Raw genomic sequence first — 19,061 nt, 5'->3', positions numbered from 1 at the left:
GGGGGGGCGCGCGCTCCCCCCTCAAAAATTTCGACCTAGGTTTCGAAAAATAAAAGGCAGGGCGCCGGGTCTAGCTAGACTAGGGGGTATAGGCTCGGGGCGCGCGCGGCCTGAAACGATTGTCCAAATGCGGTTGCACGGTACGGACCTCGAGCTGGTGTTGATTGTACACACTATACAGACTAGTACAGTAGATCTACAGCCTACACATGCAGAGTAGAGTCTACGTACAGTGCAGTGAGCATGCACGGCTACAGAAACACGGTGACCTGACTGTGTACTGTTGAGTGTTGTACAGTGTGATCCCTGCCATGCCGGGACGCGCTCGACGCGTCTTCAACGGTACAAACATCGAATAAAAGTCTTCGATCGAGTCAACCAAAACACGATTCGAATGCAGAGGGCTCAGGCGATCATCCTCGTTCGAATCGTGTTTTGGTTGACTCGAAGGCTTTTCTTCGATGTCTCAGGGACATCCCAAAAGGCCAAGCTCTAGCCAGCAGAGCCTGGAATTTTTGTAAAGCGTTCCTGTCGCGGCGCAACTCCTGCTGCCGCTCCAACCGGAAACAGTGAGAGTGATGAAGTCGCTGTTATTCCAGTTGAACTTTCGGAGCGGACTGACAGTCACACTCCGCCAGACGTGGAAGAACCTGTTGTCAGCGAGCAACCAGAACATGAAGAACAGCGCACAGTCACAAGTACCGCTGCCTATGTAAAGGATGCTTTGAGAGCGGTGAGGAATTGTTGGACTCGCATAAATAATTGCAGTTGATTCGCTCACATAACGGCAAATTTGAAGTTTACAATGTACATTGTTGCTGCGTGAACAGAAATACTGCTCGTGGTGTGTGAGATGTACGGCTTGTTGTTGTTGTTGTTGTTGTTTATTTTACTTCACCAAATGAACAGGCAGAGATGCCTTCTAACCTGCCCATAGGACAGGTTCTCACAGAATGATGAAGGGATGATATGCAAGGGAAAACAAGAAATTATTACTAATAATAATATAAGACAGACAGGACCAAAAGAAGAAAAGGGAACATTTAGATGAAGACAATTTCATGGAGTCAGAAATAGAAAGACAATACTGATTTCCTGGAGTCAAAGAATAGGAAGACAATTTCATGGAGTCAGGAACACGTGGTTGATTTTATAGATTGATAGAATAGAAGGTTGGAATTTATGGCAGATAATAAAAGTTTAATGAGGATATTCACAAAGTAAGTATATCAATGGCAGAAAGAGCTTTTCGGAAGGGACCAGGGACACGTATCACTCTAAAATCAGAGGGGAGAGCGTTCCAGAGAATGCTTCCCCGAAACATCATGGTCGATCGTCCCGCAGGCCCACGAAGAAAGGGAACTAATACTTGAAGCAAGTTCGACACTTGTCCCCCTGTGGTGCGCTGATCCTCCGGAACAGTCTCTGGGGCTGTTCGGGTGAATAACTGTTGAAGAAGGGGGCTACAGGAGGAGCTTCTTGACATTGGTTTTCAAAAAGGCTGACCTGGGACAGTAGCATGATGTCATGTACCCCCACCCCATCCCGCCTTGATCCCGGCCGCAACCCCCCTCAGCCAAATCCTGGACACGCCACTGAACATGTTGGTACCGCTTATCCACGGCTGCATGGCCAGCACCCTGGCCTGGGGCCGCTAGACGTGCGAACGGATTTCCATGTCCACAACACAACAAACAGTACAGGTCAGTAGACTCCTACGCCCAAGAACGCGGTTTCAGGGTAGAGGGCCAGCCTAACAAAGTTCTTATTTTTCAGCGCCCCAGGCTACGTTCTTATTTCGCGTTCTTACGCGTCCAACATGACCCCTGGCCTTGACGCTCATGTACAATGCACCTAAAGTCTTTGCGCTACATGTACCGGTTGTACTCTTTACATCTACGTGTAGTATGTAGGGCTGCACTGGGTGATGTTTTCGCGAGGACCCGACAAGATCTTTCAAGAGTTTGTGACTTGTTTTTCGTGTACTCGGACAAGGTCATGAAGGTGCAACCATGATAACTACAATGCAATCTTCTGAAAAGGAGGGAGAGAAAGAGACGTGATATTTGAGCGCCGGTTTGAATCTTGGAGTTCGTTCTTAAATCCAGGCTGGGGCGTTCTTAGATTTCCAGCCTGGACGTTCTTAGATTTCCAGCCTGGACGTTCTTGGGCGCACGAGTCTACTGTACTAGTACTGTATACGGAAATCCAGTCGATTGACCGGGCCAGGGGGCGCCGGCGCCCTCAGCTCAGCGCCTGCAGAACGCTGCGTGCACGCAGTGCACAAAGTCATGTTGATCGACAGATCCCATGCAATGCTTGTATGCTGGCATAATCTGCCGGTGCCTACCAGTAGTACCTCGTCCCTTCCAGACCACCACTTTTTTAGCACTCATCAGGTACAGTGTAGATCTACACTGCAGATCAACACGTCATACATGTACATACATGTACATACTAGAACTGCATGCTGTTTCGTTCTTTGTGAACTCATCAGCGCAGCACAGAGGAAATGAGGCCGAACCTACTAAAACTGTGTAGTTCTGCTCCTACCTCCTTAGTCTATAATAAAAGGATGCTCCGAATTTTCAACCACCAATCAATTATGCCGGCATCATTGAATCCGCCGGAACCTGCTCAAGAGATACTGAAGCGTTGTTTGAAACATGATAGACAACCTAAGTAATAGTTACCAGATAGACAACCAGATGTGCTGGATTGCACTTTCTGCACTCCAACCAGTGTCTGTGTGTGTGTGAGGGGGGGGGGGGGGGCGAGAAAGCCATTGTATGTTGCTTTAGAAAGTCTGGATTTAAAGACATCTGCGAGAAATGCTATGTGGGGCAGAATCAAACTGAGATGAACAGTCAGCTAATCAACGGATTCTAGCAGCGCACCTTCATTCCAAATGTGCTCTGCTCATCCAACTCTTCACGTCCTGGTCATCCCTTGTTCGTAGGAGACGATATTGTAGTACCCGAGTACCCATGTGAAGTCAGCGCTGGTCACTACTGGTGAACCAGGGCAAAATGGAAATCTAGACAGCCTGAGCAGGAGTGTAATGAAGGCAGCGCATGGCCGCACTGAGTATTCATAGACATGCCGTTTTGTCGAGAGACGGGGCCCCGGGATGGGCCGGTAAAGGTGCTACAGCTATAAGTACAACGTACATGACTTGTACTTGTAGTACTGATTGATGTTCAGCATGGCCGCCGCCGTGTTCTGCAATCACTATATCTATGAGTCTGACAATAGATGAGATGGTGAGATAAGGCATTGGGAAAATCATGGTCATGGCTTCGAAATATAATTATGCCTCCAGATCAAGCAGTTGTGCAGAGGATCAGCATTCAAAAATGTTTGTACAGGGGAGAGAGTATGAAGTGCACAAAGTGCAAGCAAAACGTCTTCGACAAAATCATAAAACACTCAAATCTGCGCACAACTATGCTGAATCGAACACGCACAGAAGTAGCTGAACACCATACCCCTGACACTCTCTAGTGCATATACCATTCAACATACAAAAACAAGTACTTGTAGCATACAGCATGGTTATACGGAAGGAGATACCAGCATTCCATCAGCATTGCTGGCTACCATGTTGAAAATGCAACACATGTACATGTAGCGGTACATGTGAAGGTGGAAAGAAGGCACTGGACTATCAGAGTGATGTTGCGGCCCATAACCTACATGTACATATGCACTGGTAATACCAATACACTGTAGTACAGTCATGTACAGACCAGTACTGTATCCTAGCACTAGCATACTGTATGAAGTATTGATGACGTCATTCAGACCTGCTTGGCCGACTAGAGCAGAGATAAATTACCACTGGCACAAGACACACCAAGAGGTTATTAACTAGAGAGACAAGGCAAAAACCGGATCGATGCCGGGCAACTTATCTCTGCAGTAAAGCACAGCTTACCCCTGGGTACAGCAATGGTCTCACTCTGGCCAGATCTCTGGTGTGTCCCTGTCAGTGTGTGCTGATCACAATCCAACCGCAGTGCTATGATGTCACCATCTTGCCATACCTGACCAAGACTTGTGTTGTTGCCCACACTGTACTCTTGGCAGTTACTGTGGCTGCACCAACCCAAGAATGGCCTCTCTTCTGTACACGGCGCATGTGTTGTACAACGTTCTTTAACGACCCCAAGGAAGACCCCATTTCCACGGCAACTGATCTGGGCTGAGCACTCCACCACACCATGGCAATAACTGCCCAATGTGGAGATTGTGTCAAAAGTGGAAGCATCTGTATGTGATACTTCATATCCATCACTCGACAGAGAAAACTTTGTAGGCTTGCAGCTAAATGGATCGAACACTGGCTGCACACGTACAGTATTCTTCTTCACTGACTCTGCGCGGGAGGCAGAGTCGACAAGACGTCCAAGCTGTGATGTACGCTTCTTCTCCTGATCATCCGTTGCAAATGCACGGTAGGATACAGTGAAATCAACATCCACTCGATGATCATCACTGATATCAGCTTCCTCGTTGCTATTGACAACATCCTTGATCTGTGTCTGCAGGATCTTCTCTGCAGTCAAAAGATTACTGTTGCCGAGATTCTGCACGAGATGCTCACAGCAATCCAGTTGAAAGGTTTTCTTTCCCACAATGGCGGACTGCTTCTCCAGGTCTTGCAGTGCTTTCCAGCGCCGAGTGTCCAGCTCATTCAGAAGATCTTCTTGTCTGCGCTGCAGGTTTTTGATGTGCGTATTGAAATCAGCTACAATTTCCTCTGACAATGCCTCCACCTTCTCATTGATTTCTGCGGTTCGTGTTGCAATGTGCACATTCATTTCACTGAGGTGCTCTCTCCACGCGTCGCTAGAATCACTTAGCAGCGACTTCCACTGAGCTCGTTTTCTTTCAGCTGCTGTGGGAATCTCTTCAATACTTGGTGAACAGCTAGCATGACGCTGCTCGGAGCACCTCTGACATGTCAACTGTTCACATTTCTTGCAGTAGGATTTCACTAGAAAATGTGGGTGCAGGCTACAATGAAGGAATTCTGAATCGGCTACTGTATCGTCCTCTGCTGCCGTTCTCATCGTGTGCACTGACTGGAGATGGTGTCCACAGCAGCTTCTCTTCATCAAATGTAATTTCTCATGTCCCTCACACATGTATAATCCACAGTCGACACATAGCGAAGTAGCCGGGCAAGATTCTCCCTGGCATTCTAGGCTTTGACATACGAGCTGTTTCTCTGAATGATCTGATTGCAGCTCGCTACCTTCCTTGCCTCTCATCTCTACCCTTTGAACTGGCCAGTCGGCTAGGGATTCCTCCAGTCTTACTCCTGGCATACCTGATGCTGCCACAGTCAAGCATTTGCAGCACGACACCGTTCCGTCATTGCTCAAATGTTGTCCGAGACACGTGACGCACATGGCGTGCAAGCAATTCAATACCTTCATCTTGAGAGAGTCTGCTGCGCTGTGGCACGCCACGCAGCAGCGAAGATTGCTCACATCTTTGCCGATGGCATTGTGAACTTCAAGATCGTCAGCCATTTCAAAGATGCAGAATTGTATATGGTAGAAAAACATTTTCTTCGTCCTCACACAGTATACCAGATAATTATACTGTCTTCTGAGCAGCACTGCACTCATTAGCAGTGCACTGGTGACGAAAAACAGTTCATTTGTGGCATGCACCGCGACAAATGAAGTACATGTACATGTAGAAACCTGTGTAACGGCTCCTGTGCGACTTTGCATGTAACGCCCTGCGTGCGGCAAACATGTGCCAATGTAACGCTTCATGGCCTCACTGCGGCAACATAATATTTATTGCCAGTAGATCTACGGTAGTACATGATTGTGATGTATGGAATCGAGCATGAGTACGAGGACGAAAGTGCGGAATCGGAGCCCGACGCGCGCTAGCGCGGAGGGCTCCGATTCTAGCACTTGAGTCCGAGTACGAATGCTTTGATACCATTTCTGACATGCATTGCACGAACTACTTCGTACTACTACGGTACTAGTACTACTAGGCGTGCTCCGATTCAATCGGAGCACGCCTGGGCGTGCTCCGATTGGAAAATCGGAGACCTGCAAGCGCTCACATGTCACAGGTCTTCAGTGGCTGATTCAAAGCACGGCAAGTCGCGCTAGGATTCGCTGTTGCCATGTCGATTGTCATGTGACATGTCAGAATACATGATTGTACTTACTTGTCGTTGTACTTGTAGTTGTAGTCTACTTGTAGCGACTTCAATCACGTGACCGAAAGGCAGAAATCCTTCGTCGTACGATCGAATGTATGGTGCAAGCATGGCGTGCACGGAACAATTTTTCTCTCAACGTTCTACGCCTGCTACGCGTTATTCACGTATCTGGCGCCTTCGATTTTTTACATGATGGTCAAGCACACATGAATAGATTTCCAACACGGCAACAGTGTGTCGCATGTCAAGAGTCATCGATTTTTGGATAATTATATCGCTCCGTATTTTTAGTTTTCAAAGCAAACTTTCGGCATCTCAGCTACCTTGCCCGTCAATGACCATGATGACCGAGTCCCCATCGTGTTCAGAGCCCTCGAATTAGTTTAGTTGGGTTCATGGTAAGGTTCTCCCCCGTAGCCGTTTTTAGCAGTTTGAAGAATCTGTGCGCAGCGGCTGAAGTCGGCTATGGAGTGCACTAATTATTTGACGGGCTCTGCGTGACGGAGCGAGCAGACCTTTGGCTTGTAAATCCGGTAGTAATGATGATAATAATATATTATGTTCTTCACGTCAAGATTCTGGAGGTGTTTGAGCAGTGAGGAGGTGATTATTTCAATCCATCGGCATCGAAGCAGAGCACGTCCCGTCCAACATCTATGTGTACGACGGTTTCTCCGTCACCCTCCAAGAACACCAAAAACCCGCATATCGCGCATACATTCACTGTGTATGCATGATATTCATGAGGTCCGAGAAGCCCACTTTGTCTTTTGTGCCATCGCTCTGCATTCATATCATGGGCTCTAACGATTGGATACCAACTTTGGGGCCTGATATCTCCGGTTTGGGAGAAGATATACCCATGAAATTTTCTGTATGTGCTCTGCAGAGGTTTCTCTTTCCAGTCGTGTAATTTGTTGGCCCTAATTCCGATTTTAGAATTTTGGACTGAAGTCGCTACTACCGGTACTAGTACAATGTGTAGGACTACTACTGTTACAAGTGTTAGGGCTACTACCATCGACTACTACTGTTCCGGACATGGAAATCCAGTCGATTGACCATGTTGACCGGGGCCGGCGCCCTCACCCTCACCCTAGCGCGTACAGAACGCTGCGTGCATGCAGTGTACAAAGACTACTGTAAAACTACATTGTAAGTCTGTAAGCCCATAAAATAGTAATAGTAATAACGAAGTGCCAACTCTAACGAGTTTGAGAAATCTGTCGTTAAAATAAAAATCGTTATACAGAAATCGGGCGTCGGAAGGTAATTTAGTGTGGTACGGTCAGCCATCTGAAGTACAATTTACTCGTGGGGGAGGGATGGCTGAGCCGAAAATTTTGGAAATTTGGAGCCCAAATCAGTGCATTTTATTGATTCACGGGGTACTTGGTCAATACCGTATAGACCGTACCGTGTGCGACGCCCCTGGTTCAACTTCAAATCGATACATATACTGTCCTATTGAGCGTTGAGAATAAGTGAGCATTACCTTTGCCACACGTAATCCAGTCAATTTTGAGAAATCGTTATAATTATATGCGCCTCGTTAGAATAATGGCTTTTACAGTAAGTCATGTTGATCCCATGCGACCAGCGCAATACTGTACAATGCATGTATGCTGGCATAATCTGCCATTTTAAGCATATGCGGATAATGTCGAAAAATTGGCAGAATTCGGTACTTTTTCTGGTAAGTTTCATGCATGTTTGGTATGTGGATAAAGAAATGGAGCAGAATTCGAGGAATTGCCCGCCATAAGGTTTGTATGGTTCTGCCAATTTCACTGCTTTTCGAGCAGAATCTGCCGCCTTTTCGAGCAGGATCCGCCGGTCCCTACCAACGGTCAAGCCACCGGCAGGTGGCTTTCAATTCCACAGCGCGGGCAGAGCTGAGTTTGTTAGCCTCTGCACAAATATTTTAGACAATGAAGCTAGTCAACCTACTGGCCACTACTATTAATATTATGTGTGAAGTGGAGCAGTCCACCATTGACCACGCAGCTAGCTGCTAGCACTAAAAAGTAAAATGCACGGCCCCGCTCCGCTGCTTTGCGCCACACGAACGATTCCGGTACCATAACTGGTTCTTTGCTGTTTTCTCTATCTGCACTGACTCTGTCCTACTGTAGTCTACACACATGTAGCCGATTCAGCTTTTCAGTTCAGCAGCAACAGAAAATTACTTCGAACTTCTTGTCAGCACCTTCTAGGTTCAGCCTGGTCCCATACTAGCTCAGTTGGTTAGAGCATTGCTCATGATAGCAAGGTCAAGGCATCTTCCGTGGAGTGTTGTGGCTGGTACGCAAACTGATTGCAGTGGCGGATCCAGGGGGGGGCCCAGGGGGCCTGGGCCCCCCCTTTGAAAATTTCGACCTTGGTCTAGGATTACAGTAGACTGTAGAATGAGCGCTCGAAATTACTTGGCGTGTCAAGTGGGTCACGCGTGCTGGGTACTTTTATACGTGTCCGATCACTCCGGTACATGGTGTCACGCACCGAGCATGAGTCTGTACTAGTCAGCGCGCTGTGTACCGGTGTACAACTACTGTACGCACTGCGACCTGAGGACACGGCCGCACTTCAAACATGTGAAAAACGTGCCAAAAATGCAGGGCCTGGTACATAGTGCAGCGATCGCGTTGGGCTGAAGTCCTGTTTGGTGCACGGTGCTGTCGACTTCGTCCTTCCTTTTTTCTTTTTCAATTGTCAGAAACTACAAGTATACGCTCTCTAGCTCTCTACTTCGCTTGTAGCCAACGGGTTACCTTCAGATATGAGATGAAGAGGAAAGGGTCTGACATCAGGTCGTTCTTCAGTGGACCGGTAGATAAGAGAGCTCGCGTTGGAGAGCCGTCCAAAGGTCCGTCGCGGCCGCTGTCGAGTGGAAATGTTCCAGTGCAGTTTGAAAATGTCGTGAGAATGGAATAAAACTAGAAACCGGCGGATTCTGCTCGAAAAGGTGGCATATTCTGCTCGAAAAGCAGTGAAATTGGCAGAATCATACAAACCTTATGGCGGGCAATTCCTCGAATTCTGCTCCATACTATAGTATTTTTATCCACATACCAAACATCCATAAAACTTACCAGAAAAAGTACCGAATTCTGTCAATTTTTCTGCCGGCAGAATCCGCCGGACCCTAAAAACAACTGCTCTTCACAGCTTCAGGACTTTGTTGTTGTTGTATTTGTTGTTTTGTTTGGGGGGGGGGGGGGGGGCGGATACCTTGGGCCCCCTCTTCGGCCAAGTCCTGGATCCGCCACTGGATTGGCGGGCAAAAGTGAATGGGTTTGTAAGAAGTCACACAGGCGTTTGTGGACTATCTTCTCCAAAATCTTCGATGCTATTGGCAGCAAAGATATGATGCCTTTTTGTCACCAGACTCAAATAGGGGTCGAACATTTGCAATCTTCAGGGAGGCGGGCACAATGCCAGACGAAAGGGATGCAATAATTAATATGGATAGCGACGGGGCGAGGGCTGCTGCACAATGCTTCAGGATGAATGCCGGAATACTGTCGCTGCCCTCAGCTTTACGAGCATCGAGTCTAACGAGGAAGGTGAATACCTCCTCAACACTAGTGGCCTGGAATTCCCGCAAAGGATCCCGTGGTGACAGACCACAAGGTAGGGATAGCTGCACAGGTCTACTTGGATCGGAGACTACTCCACTGAATTGCTCGCTGAGTGCTGCTATACTGACAGAGGGTGGAGTGGAAGTTTTGGTCCGGCCGCTGAGCTCGTTTATTGTCTTCCAAGTGAGGCGTGCATTTGCCTGACTCCGTGTGAGAAGATTCTTGTAGTACTGGGTCCTGAGGCGTCGGGACATTCGCTTATAATTATTAGCCTCGGCTCGTGCTGATGTGAATACAGTTCGCAGATCCATGTCAGTCGGCGAGGCTCGCCAGCGACGATGTGCTGCGTTGCGAAGTAGAATAGCGTCGTGGAAGGCAGGTAATTTCCAAGGACAGGGCGTGCGGGAGGAAGATTTAGGCCGATACGTTCGGACAGGAGCGTGCTCGTCCAAAACGGAAACAATCTTGTCAGTCCAAGAATACCACATGGCATCCACAGTCTGAGCGGTTGAAAAATTCTCCAGGTCACAATGATGCAAGTCATGAGCGAATCGGTTCATATCGATCCTTGCTAGGTTACGACCGCACTTGACAGCAGGAGGGTCCACAGTGCACTTGAAAGGTAGGTCAATTACGACCGCAAAGTGGTCGCTGATGGTGCAAGGGAGAACCATGCAGGAGGTTATCGCTCCATCCACAGCTAGGGCGAGATCCAGTGTTGTTCTGCTGCCGTGGGGGGCAATGCGGGTAGTGTCCTGCACCTTGTTGCTGATATTGAACTGGTCACAGAAGCGATATAAATTGTCGAGCTGAGGGGCTTGGCGCCGGCTTACGTCGACATTGAAGTCGCCCGTTAAAATCAGCGGGGACGATGGCATTGACGCCGCTGCTGTGTCCACTGCCTTGGACAAGTCCTGCCAAAGCTGTACTGGCGTAACTGGAGGTCGATACACTCCTAGGAGAATCCGGTTTCGATGACTTCTGATCTCCAGTAGCAAAAGTTCTATGTTGGTGTGGTCACCCACCACTCGTGCTTGAAAGCGATTGTGGACATAGGTTGCTAGGCCACCTCCATGACTGGGACGATCCCTCCGGAAAAGTGCATGGTTAGGTATGCTGAGCAAGCTGTCTGCGGTAGAACTAGATACCGTATTTCCTCGATTAATAGACCCGGTCTTTTGTTTTTTGAAGAGGGTTGGACCCCCGGTCTCTTATTTGGGCATGGTCCATTATTTGAGCACGGTCCACTATATTTTCATCGGCACATCGCTGGAAACTTTTTTTATTATGACGTGTTTAAAATCCACCATTTCCAGCGATGTGCCGATGAAAATATAGTGGACCGTGCTCAGATAATGAAAGAAAGCATTAGCCACTACAAAAATTGTAGTTGCGCAACCTAAAATCACGTCCTCTTTTGATCCACCACGTGCTTTCTTAGTGCGCAGGCGCAAAGCGATGAACTCAAATAAGTGACCGGGTCTCTTATTCGGGCATGGTCTACTATTTTTCCGTGAGGCCTCTAGGTGGGTCTACTATTTGAGCATGGTCTATTATTCGAGCATGGTCCATTAATCGAGGAAATACGGTAGAAAGGTTTCCGCCAGTATCATGATGTCAATGTTTTTGAGATAGTGTAGCGGGCCGCAGTCTCTCTCGGAGGCAAATGCAGACGGGTCTCAGTGAACACACTGTTGTTAACTTTATTATTACTAATGACTGGATTGAAGGTTGAACTCTAACTCTAAACTGACATTACTGAAGGTTCTAACTGGTATCTCTAACTGGCCTTTCTAACTGTAGTTTCTAACTGGCGTGTAGAGAATTGTGAACAGCAGCTTTTATAGGCAGACAGCATACGTGCTGCAACAGCAATGGTCACGGCAAAGGCTCAGCAGAGAGAAGAAGAAAGGTCAAAGTATGTTGTGTGGCCTACAGTCATTGCACAAGGAATGCCATTTGATTCTATGCAGAAGAAGGAGCTGAATAGCAGTGTTGGCAATGGGCGTAAGAGAGGTGGTTGAAAGTGCAGCAAAAGGTCTAGACTAATATTTCTAAGGTCAATATGAAACATTGAACGCAGTGAGACTAGTTACTATCCATGCCATGGATCTGCAAGCACAGTACAGAGTTGCAAGTGCGGGGTACGGGTGCGGTGTAACACGCGTGACCAATACATTGAAAGTGATTCACGCTGCAGCTGTGTGAGTTACTAGCGTGCCAAGGCTACAATAGTATGAAATCCTCAATTTCATGCTTTTTATTAAGAAGGTGGCACACATTGAGGAACCCTACTCTAAGATTTAGACTAAGGCCGTTGGTGCTGTTCGATAAAGGGGCTAAATTAGGGGGGGGGGGTGTGGTCTAGGATGGAATGGGATTGCATTAGGGTTTAGTGGGGTGTTGGCATTCATGATGTGGCTGAAGCTGCTGCTTCTTTCCACGAGATTTAGCACTGTAGTTTCGGAAGAGACTGCAAAACTCCATATCAGCAATTACCAGCTTATGATCGCTTGTCACTTCCGTACCTGAATAAGAACATGCTTTCCCCAGCAAGGGTCTGAAGCGCTCTGGGACGATGATATATCCGATAGTGTTGTAGATCTGCTTTTTGACTCCAGTATCCGTGCTAGTTACTGATCCCGTCCATGTTGTTCTGTAGCGCATGGAATATTGAAACAGTGTACTAACCAACACAAGGCAGTTTGACTGAGTCCACTGCACAAGGGCTTCACCGTTCTCGTTGCGTGTACCTCTCGAGAAGGCACCCATGGACGCACACTGACAACTGCCAACTTTGCTGTTGAAGTCTCCGACACAAAACACTAGTGTCCTCTCATTTTTAGCTTGCAGTCCTTCAGAAAGCTCGTCATAGAATTTGTCTCGTTGCTCTGGGTTCTGCTTGGCGACTGGGTTGTTTGGACCATACGCAATAATGAAGCGAACAGGAACCCGTTCGTTGCTCTTGTTGTCGACCGGTAGCGACGGCGATAGGAAGTCCGCGTATCCTACACGGTCAGAATTTTGTTTGAAATTTGTTAGGTACTGCTGGAAATTGTTGGAGACGGCAAATCCAATTCCGCCATGTCGACCTGTCTCCTGACCGAATCCTATCAGACGATACTCTTTCTGAACACCTATTCGTTTGTCAATGTCATCCACAATTTTCAGCTCTTGAAGTCCACAGAAGTCAATACGATAGTGCGTCAAGTCCCGTTGCTCTTGCTTGAAATTTGACGATAGTCCGCGAACATTGAAAGTTGCTATTCTCGTTCGCTGGCTCCATTTGGTAGTAGTTCTAGAGCTCATTCGATCATTGAAAAAGAGAAGAGAGGAGAAAAGAGAGAGGAGAGGGTGACCGAGCAGAGTTGCAGCGGCAGAAAGAGTAGAGAAGAAATTCGCTGAGCAGTCCGCTCAACACCAGCTCAGCACGGGAAAAGGGAATGAGCATTATCGCAACTACCGTTGATCTACCGTTTCCCTGAAATGAGTCTGAAGGCAGGTGAGAAATGAGCGAGGATGCATTTGTCCGACATGAAGTCCGTGACTTGACATTTTAGACCCCATGCCCATGTGAAGGTTCCGGAAAAGTTGCGAAATACATGTCATGTAGTTCGCGAAGATGAAGAAAGTAACAGTTGCGAAAGTTGCGATTTCTTCCTAAACAACGAAAAGTAGCGAAAAAAGTGACGAGAATCTTTGGGAAAGAGCTACACCATGTACACAGCATGCACTCACTGACTCAGTCAGCGAGTCAGCGGGAATTACATGGTTTTGCATTATTATTCTTTTATTCCACGATGGCGTGACGCTTTGATAAGTGTGATAGAACTGGTACTAGCCAGAAACAGCTAGATGGAAATTAACCGGGAGGCTAGAAGCAATGGATCATGAAAAACAAGCGGGGGTGATCGAGATGGTTAAGTACACGTTCGAGATATCAGAAACCATGCTCGGAGCAGGAACAGGTACTGCTCAAAAGAAGACTGGACGCATTGTTTCGGAAAGAATTTCTTCGAGGTTGGATTGTGATGTCGATAGGGAGTGAGTTGTAGAGGGTGAGGGCACTGTTGATGGGGGAATCTCGGTGCCTGTTTGTGTGTGCGTGTCTGATAGAGTAGATCCTTGTCTGTCGAAGGGTGTATGGTTGGTGTTGACGTTGTGGTGCAAGATGTGGTTGTTGCAGGTGTGGTGGGGAGGTTTGGTGGTGGATGTCCCATGCTAGTATGACTTGTTTAACAAGGAGTAGTGAGCTAAGGGTGGGAAGCTTTGCGTGATGGAGGAGAGAACTATGGTAAACTGGTGCAAAGAGGGTAATCCGAAGGCAGATGCGTATAGCACGGCGTTGAATTCTCTCCGGTGTGTCCCGCTGTTGCTGTGTGGTGTTGGAGAGGTCAAGGCTGCCATATTCGAGAACGGCTGGGATGTAGGTCGTGTAAATTAACAATAGGCTGGAAGCGTTCATTGTGCCATGTGTCTTGTGGAGTTAGTGTAGTAGTTTTTTGGCTTTGTTGGTGGATTCTATGATGTGTTGGGTCCATTGCATCTCGACTTGGAGTGTAACACCAAGGTGCGTATGTTGGTGGACCTGCTGCAGCCGAGTCGAGTGGAGCGTGATGTGGATGGTGTGTTGGGGTTGGAAGGAAAGGACGACGGATTTCGTGGTGTTGACGAGGAGATGCCAATCCTTCAACCATCGTCCTGCTGCGTCCACGGCACGTTGGAGGAATGCAGCTGATAAATGATCCCTGGTGTAATGCTTCGCGATGACTTCAGCTGGAATGGATTTCCACGATGACAAAGCGGAGCCAATCTTGAAGCGTTGTCGGCGGCGAGTCAGATAGCTTGTGGGCCAGGTAAGGGCAATTCCACGGACACCAAGGTGCTCGAGTTTGGCCAGGAGGCCAGCATGCCAGACTCGGTGAAAAGCCGTTGATAAGTCAAAGAAGCATGCTGACACTGCCTGACCGGCATCTCGGCTGGCGGAAATCTCATGCACTAGGCTATAGGCGGGAGAGCTGTAGTTCAGTGCTATACTACTATCCTTAGATCGAAATCCAGATTGTTCGGCCGGTAGGTGGGGATCAATAGGGGTGTAGAGGCGTTGGTGAACAATCCTCTCCTGAACCTTGCTAACAACGCTCAGGATTGGCCTATAATTGGTGACCCCTGCACGAGAGGCTTTCTTGTGTAGAGGACTGATAGTGGCGTCGCGCCAGTCCTGTGGCTTCTCGCCTCGCGAGAAGGACTCATTGAAAAGAGTTGCGAGGGAGCACGATATTTCGTCTGCAGTGATCTTGAGCAATTTCGTCGGGATGCCATCGTACCCAGCCGACTTCATGAAATCAAGAGCGGAAAGGAGTTTTCTGACCTCCTCCTGGGTGGTGATGATTTCCTTCAGTTCGCTTCCGATGATGCGCGACACGCCTATCTCTGGTACATGACATTATTTTAAGTCCTCTTGACCAATACCAGTTTACCAACAAGTGATCTACAAACGGAACTAGTTGACGTGACCAACGTGTAGCCGGGGTGTTCCGACGTGGTAAAGGCCTACCCATGGCCGCGTCGGGACATCACCAACCCCGTCTACAGAGAGCACCTTCTCGCGACAGTGACATGGTGGTGACAGTAACTGTTGACAGCTGACGAGCTGAGAGAAGGACGCTATGGGAAGAAGTTGGAAGAAAAGAAGATTAGAGAAAAAACGTTCAGGTTCAAGTAGCTACTTGACTACCAGGACTAGGCCTTTACGGATTATGCTAATATTTTCGTGAAATTATGCTTTTCGCATTGCTGAAAAATTGCAGAATTATGCTATTTTTATGCTAAAAGTTATCATATTATGCCGCATTATGCTCACATATGCTGCTAATGCATAATGGTTCTGTGCAAAATAACAAGGGATTTTTTTGTAGAGGGCGTTGTACTGTAGTAGCAAACGTTCAACGGGGTCAACGCACCGTCCGACCTAGCTACGACTAGGCCTTGACGGATTATGCTAATATTTTCGTGAAATTATGCTTTTCGCATTGCTGAAAAAATTGCAGAATTATGCTATTTTTATGCTAAAAGTTATCATAATTATGCCGCATTATGCTCACATATGCTGCTAATGCATAATGGTTCTGTGCAAAATAACAGGGGAATTTTTTGTAGAGGGCATTGTTAGGCCTTGACGGATTATGCTAATATTTTCGTGAAATTATGCTTTTCGCATTGCTGAAAAAATTGCAGAATTATGCTATTTTTATGCTAAAAGTTATCATAATTATGCCGCATTATGCTCACATATGCTGCTAATGCATAATGGTTCTGTGCAAAATAACAGGGGATTTTTTTGTAGAGGGCATTGTACATGTACTGCAGTAGCAAAAGTTCAACGGGGTCAACGCTCCGTCCGACCAAGCTACGACTATCACTGATTGTAGTGGACTGGACATGTTATCAAGGGAGTCGTAAACCTACAACTTACTTCCTAGTGCATCTACTTGTACTTGTACTTGTAGAACATGTACAACTGTATGGAATTTGATGCGAACAGGCGGATTATTCCAATTTTATGCGATTCGTATGCAATTTGCCTCGAATTATGCGATTATTCGATTTTGGTAGGAATTATGCGAAAAATTATGCTAGCATAATCCGTCAAGGCCTAGCTACGACCATCACTGATTGTAGTGGATGGACATGTTATCAAGGGAGTCGTAAACCTATAACTAACTAGTGCATCTACTTGTACTTGTAGAACATGAACAACTGTATGGAATTTGATGCGAACAGGCGGATTATTACAATTTTATGCGATTCGTATGCAATTTGCCTCGAAATATGCGATTATTCGATTTTGGTAGGAATTATGCGAAAAATTATGCTAGCATAATCCGTCAAGGCCTAACCAGGACGACATCCAGGAGCGATCAACGAATACACGACGGACGTAAGGAGAAGTCTTAAACCACTTCTAGCATGATGAGGGTCAGAACCGGGTTCAACACCCATAATTATGGTTCAAATGGTCCGCAGGGACCGGGGCTCTGCCAACCGCGGAAGATTGTAGTAAGGTCACTGTTTCCGAACACAGTGTCCTCCACCTTGTTTCCATCATGCTGTCAATCTAACAATATGTACGTACTACTAGTAGAAGTATGAACTCGGGTTGCTGTCATAGCGGCAATTGACATTAATTGGTCCTGAGATGACGAGAGCATGTGCGTTGAATCTATCACTACAGCACGCATATGCTCTCGTCATCTCAGAACCAATTAATTAATCTGCGGCTATGACGGCAACCCGAGTTCATCATGATACTTGATAGACACCTATCACAATCACTGAATCAGCCGACTGTAGTGTCTGTGTAGAACCAAGGGCCGCAACAAACTATCCACACAGTTGATGATCTGGAGTGCGAGTGGTAGACCCTACTGTGTCACACAGTAGATCTACCACTCGCACTCCAGATCATCAACTGCTTACACAGTATCCTCCTCATCGTCATCCTAGCGAGTGGGTTCAGACTTTGCTACGCGGCGGGTGGTGACACGTACGTAAAAACAGCGAAGAACCAGTTACCGTATCGTCCGAGTGACGCAAAGCAGCGGAGCGCGCGGGGTCCGTGCGTTTTTCTTAGTGCAAGCAAGGAGCAGTTTGCTGAGTGGTCAATGGTGGACTTCTCGGCGTGACACATAATAGTAGGGGCCAGTAGGTTGACTAGCTTTATTGCCTACAATGTCTGTGCAGAGGTTACCAAACTCAGCTGCCCGCGCTGTGGAATTGAAAGCCAATTGGCAATGGTTTTATAGTCGGCCTTTTCTGCTACAAAGACGTCAACATCGGAAGAGACGTCAGACTCAGATTGAGAATCAGGAAGCAGAAAGAAATTCGGGTACGGAAATTCGTATTCTATCGTCTAGAATTGTTCGATGATCATGGATAGAGATCAATACCAAGCCAACACTCGTACCAAGCAAGATGAAGAGAATCTATGCAGACGATGGTACGTAGAGGACTGCCGCCATATTGTTTGTACTGCGAAAGACTGTCCCCGGCCCTGGCCTTGTCGAGCAGGGCAGGAGATCTACTGTGATGAATGCAGCTACATCTACAAACCAGGGCTGGCTCTTTTCCGATGCGGAGAATGCCGGAAAAACCTCTGCGACATTCATGCCCAGGCCCACTTGCGTGCGCGTTCCACGTATGCACACAAGATTTGGAAACTGGTACAAACTCCCAGTAAGGTCAGTGCGGTAAAGTTGCCACTGAAGGTCTGTGGTGACAGTACTTGTCTGCGCTGCACAACACGCAGCACCAGTGAGCCAGAGGAGGAGAATACCTATCTAAAGTGTGGACACTGCCTGACACCTTTGAGAAGCTTCTGCAGAGTGTGCAAACATTTTGTGTGCTTAGAGTGCTACGACTCAGAATGCGTTGACGATTCCCACCCAATGGGTGATAGTAGGACATTAGGGAAGGAATGGAGAGATTCCCTCACTACCAATGACTCGGAGAAGGCCTTGGTGGAGACGTTGCGAGTGCTTTCAAGGGAGTTGAAGTCGAGCCTCGCCAACATCAGTGAGCAGAGAGAGAGTGCTTGCAGGGCTGCTGGAAAATTCTACGGAGATTTGATTGCAGCAGTCAAGACTCGACAACAACAAGTACAGCTGGACATAGATCGGATCACAGCCAAGAAACAAAAAGCCATCAAGAATCAGCTAGAGCTGACGGAGGAAGTTACCGTGAACATAGAAGCTCTTGCCATGGCACTTGAAGACCAGTCTGTTGATGATTTGGAGTTTCTGAACACATTGCAGTACCTCAATGTGTGGAACAGTAAGAGTGACGTGGTGAAGCAGGCCAATGAGACACTAGTCAAAGATTGTGCATTTGGCAGGGTCATGTTCACATTCAGCAATGAGACCGCGGCTACTCTCTACAGTGACATTAGCCGGATTGGTGAGCAGGTCACCAGTATGTCGTTGCCTACCTTGCCATCCGCGCACCACAATACTGACAGTCTGGATACAGTCGATGGGGACAACTCTACGCCTGCTGAAGTGGACTACTCTACGTATCCTGAAGTGGAAAACTATACGCCTCCTGAAGTGGAAAACTCTACGCCTGCTGAATTGGACAACTCTATGCCTGCTGAAGTGGAAAACTCTACGCCTGCTGAAGTAGAAAACTCTACACCTGCTGAAGTGGAAACCTCTACGCCTGCTGAAGTGGAAACCTCTACGCCTGCTGAAGTGGAAAACTCTACGCCTGCTGAAGTGGAAAAC

General features: G+C 47.5%; 2 protein-coding genes across 2 annotated transcripts; both read right to left on the bottom strand.

Moving 5' to 3' along the window:
• Positions 1-3,800: 3,800 nt before the first annotated feature.
• On the bottom strand, positions 3,801-5,540 carry LOC135816845 (E3 ubiquitin-protein ligase TRIM33-like). Its single transcript, XM_065329946.1, has 2 exons — positions 4,359-5,540; positions 3,801-3,818 (listed from the first exon to the last, which is right to left on the bottom strand). The coding sequence occupies exons 1-2, from the start codon at positions 5,538-5,540 to the stop codon at positions 3,801-3,803; spliced, it is 1,200 nt and encodes a 399-aa protein (XP_065186018.1).
• Positions 5,541-12,165: 6,625 nt separating this feature from the next.
• LOC135816844 (craniofacial development protein 2-like) lies at positions 12,166-13,089 on the bottom strand. The gene has a single exon (XM_065329945.1). It carries the CDS (start codon positions 13,087-13,089, stop codon positions 12,166-12,168), a length of 924 nt encoding a protein of 307 aa, XP_065186017.1.
• Positions 13,090-19,061: the final 5,972 nt, after the last annotated feature.

Source organism: Sycon ciliatum, chromosome 5 (genome assembly GCF_964019385.1).
Source record: "Sycon ciliatum chromosome 5, ocSycCili1.1, whole genome shotgun sequence".
In the NCBI taxonomy this organism is placed as follows: Eukaryota; Metazoa; Porifera; class Calcarea; order Leucosolenida; family Sycettidae; genus Sycon; species Sycon ciliatum.
The sequence above is the reverse complement of the archived record's forward strand: the minus strand, read 5'-3'. Positions and strand labels throughout refer to the sequence as shown.

Coding starts and splice junctions, on each gene's coding strand:
- LOC135816845 (XM_065329946.1), bottom strand. CDS start 5,540: ATGGCTGACGATCTTGAAGTTCACAATGCCATCGGCAAAGATGTGAGC.
- LOC135816844 (XM_065329945.1), bottom strand. CDS start 13,089: ATGAGCTCTAGAACTACTACCAAATGGAGCCAGCGAACGAGAATAGCA.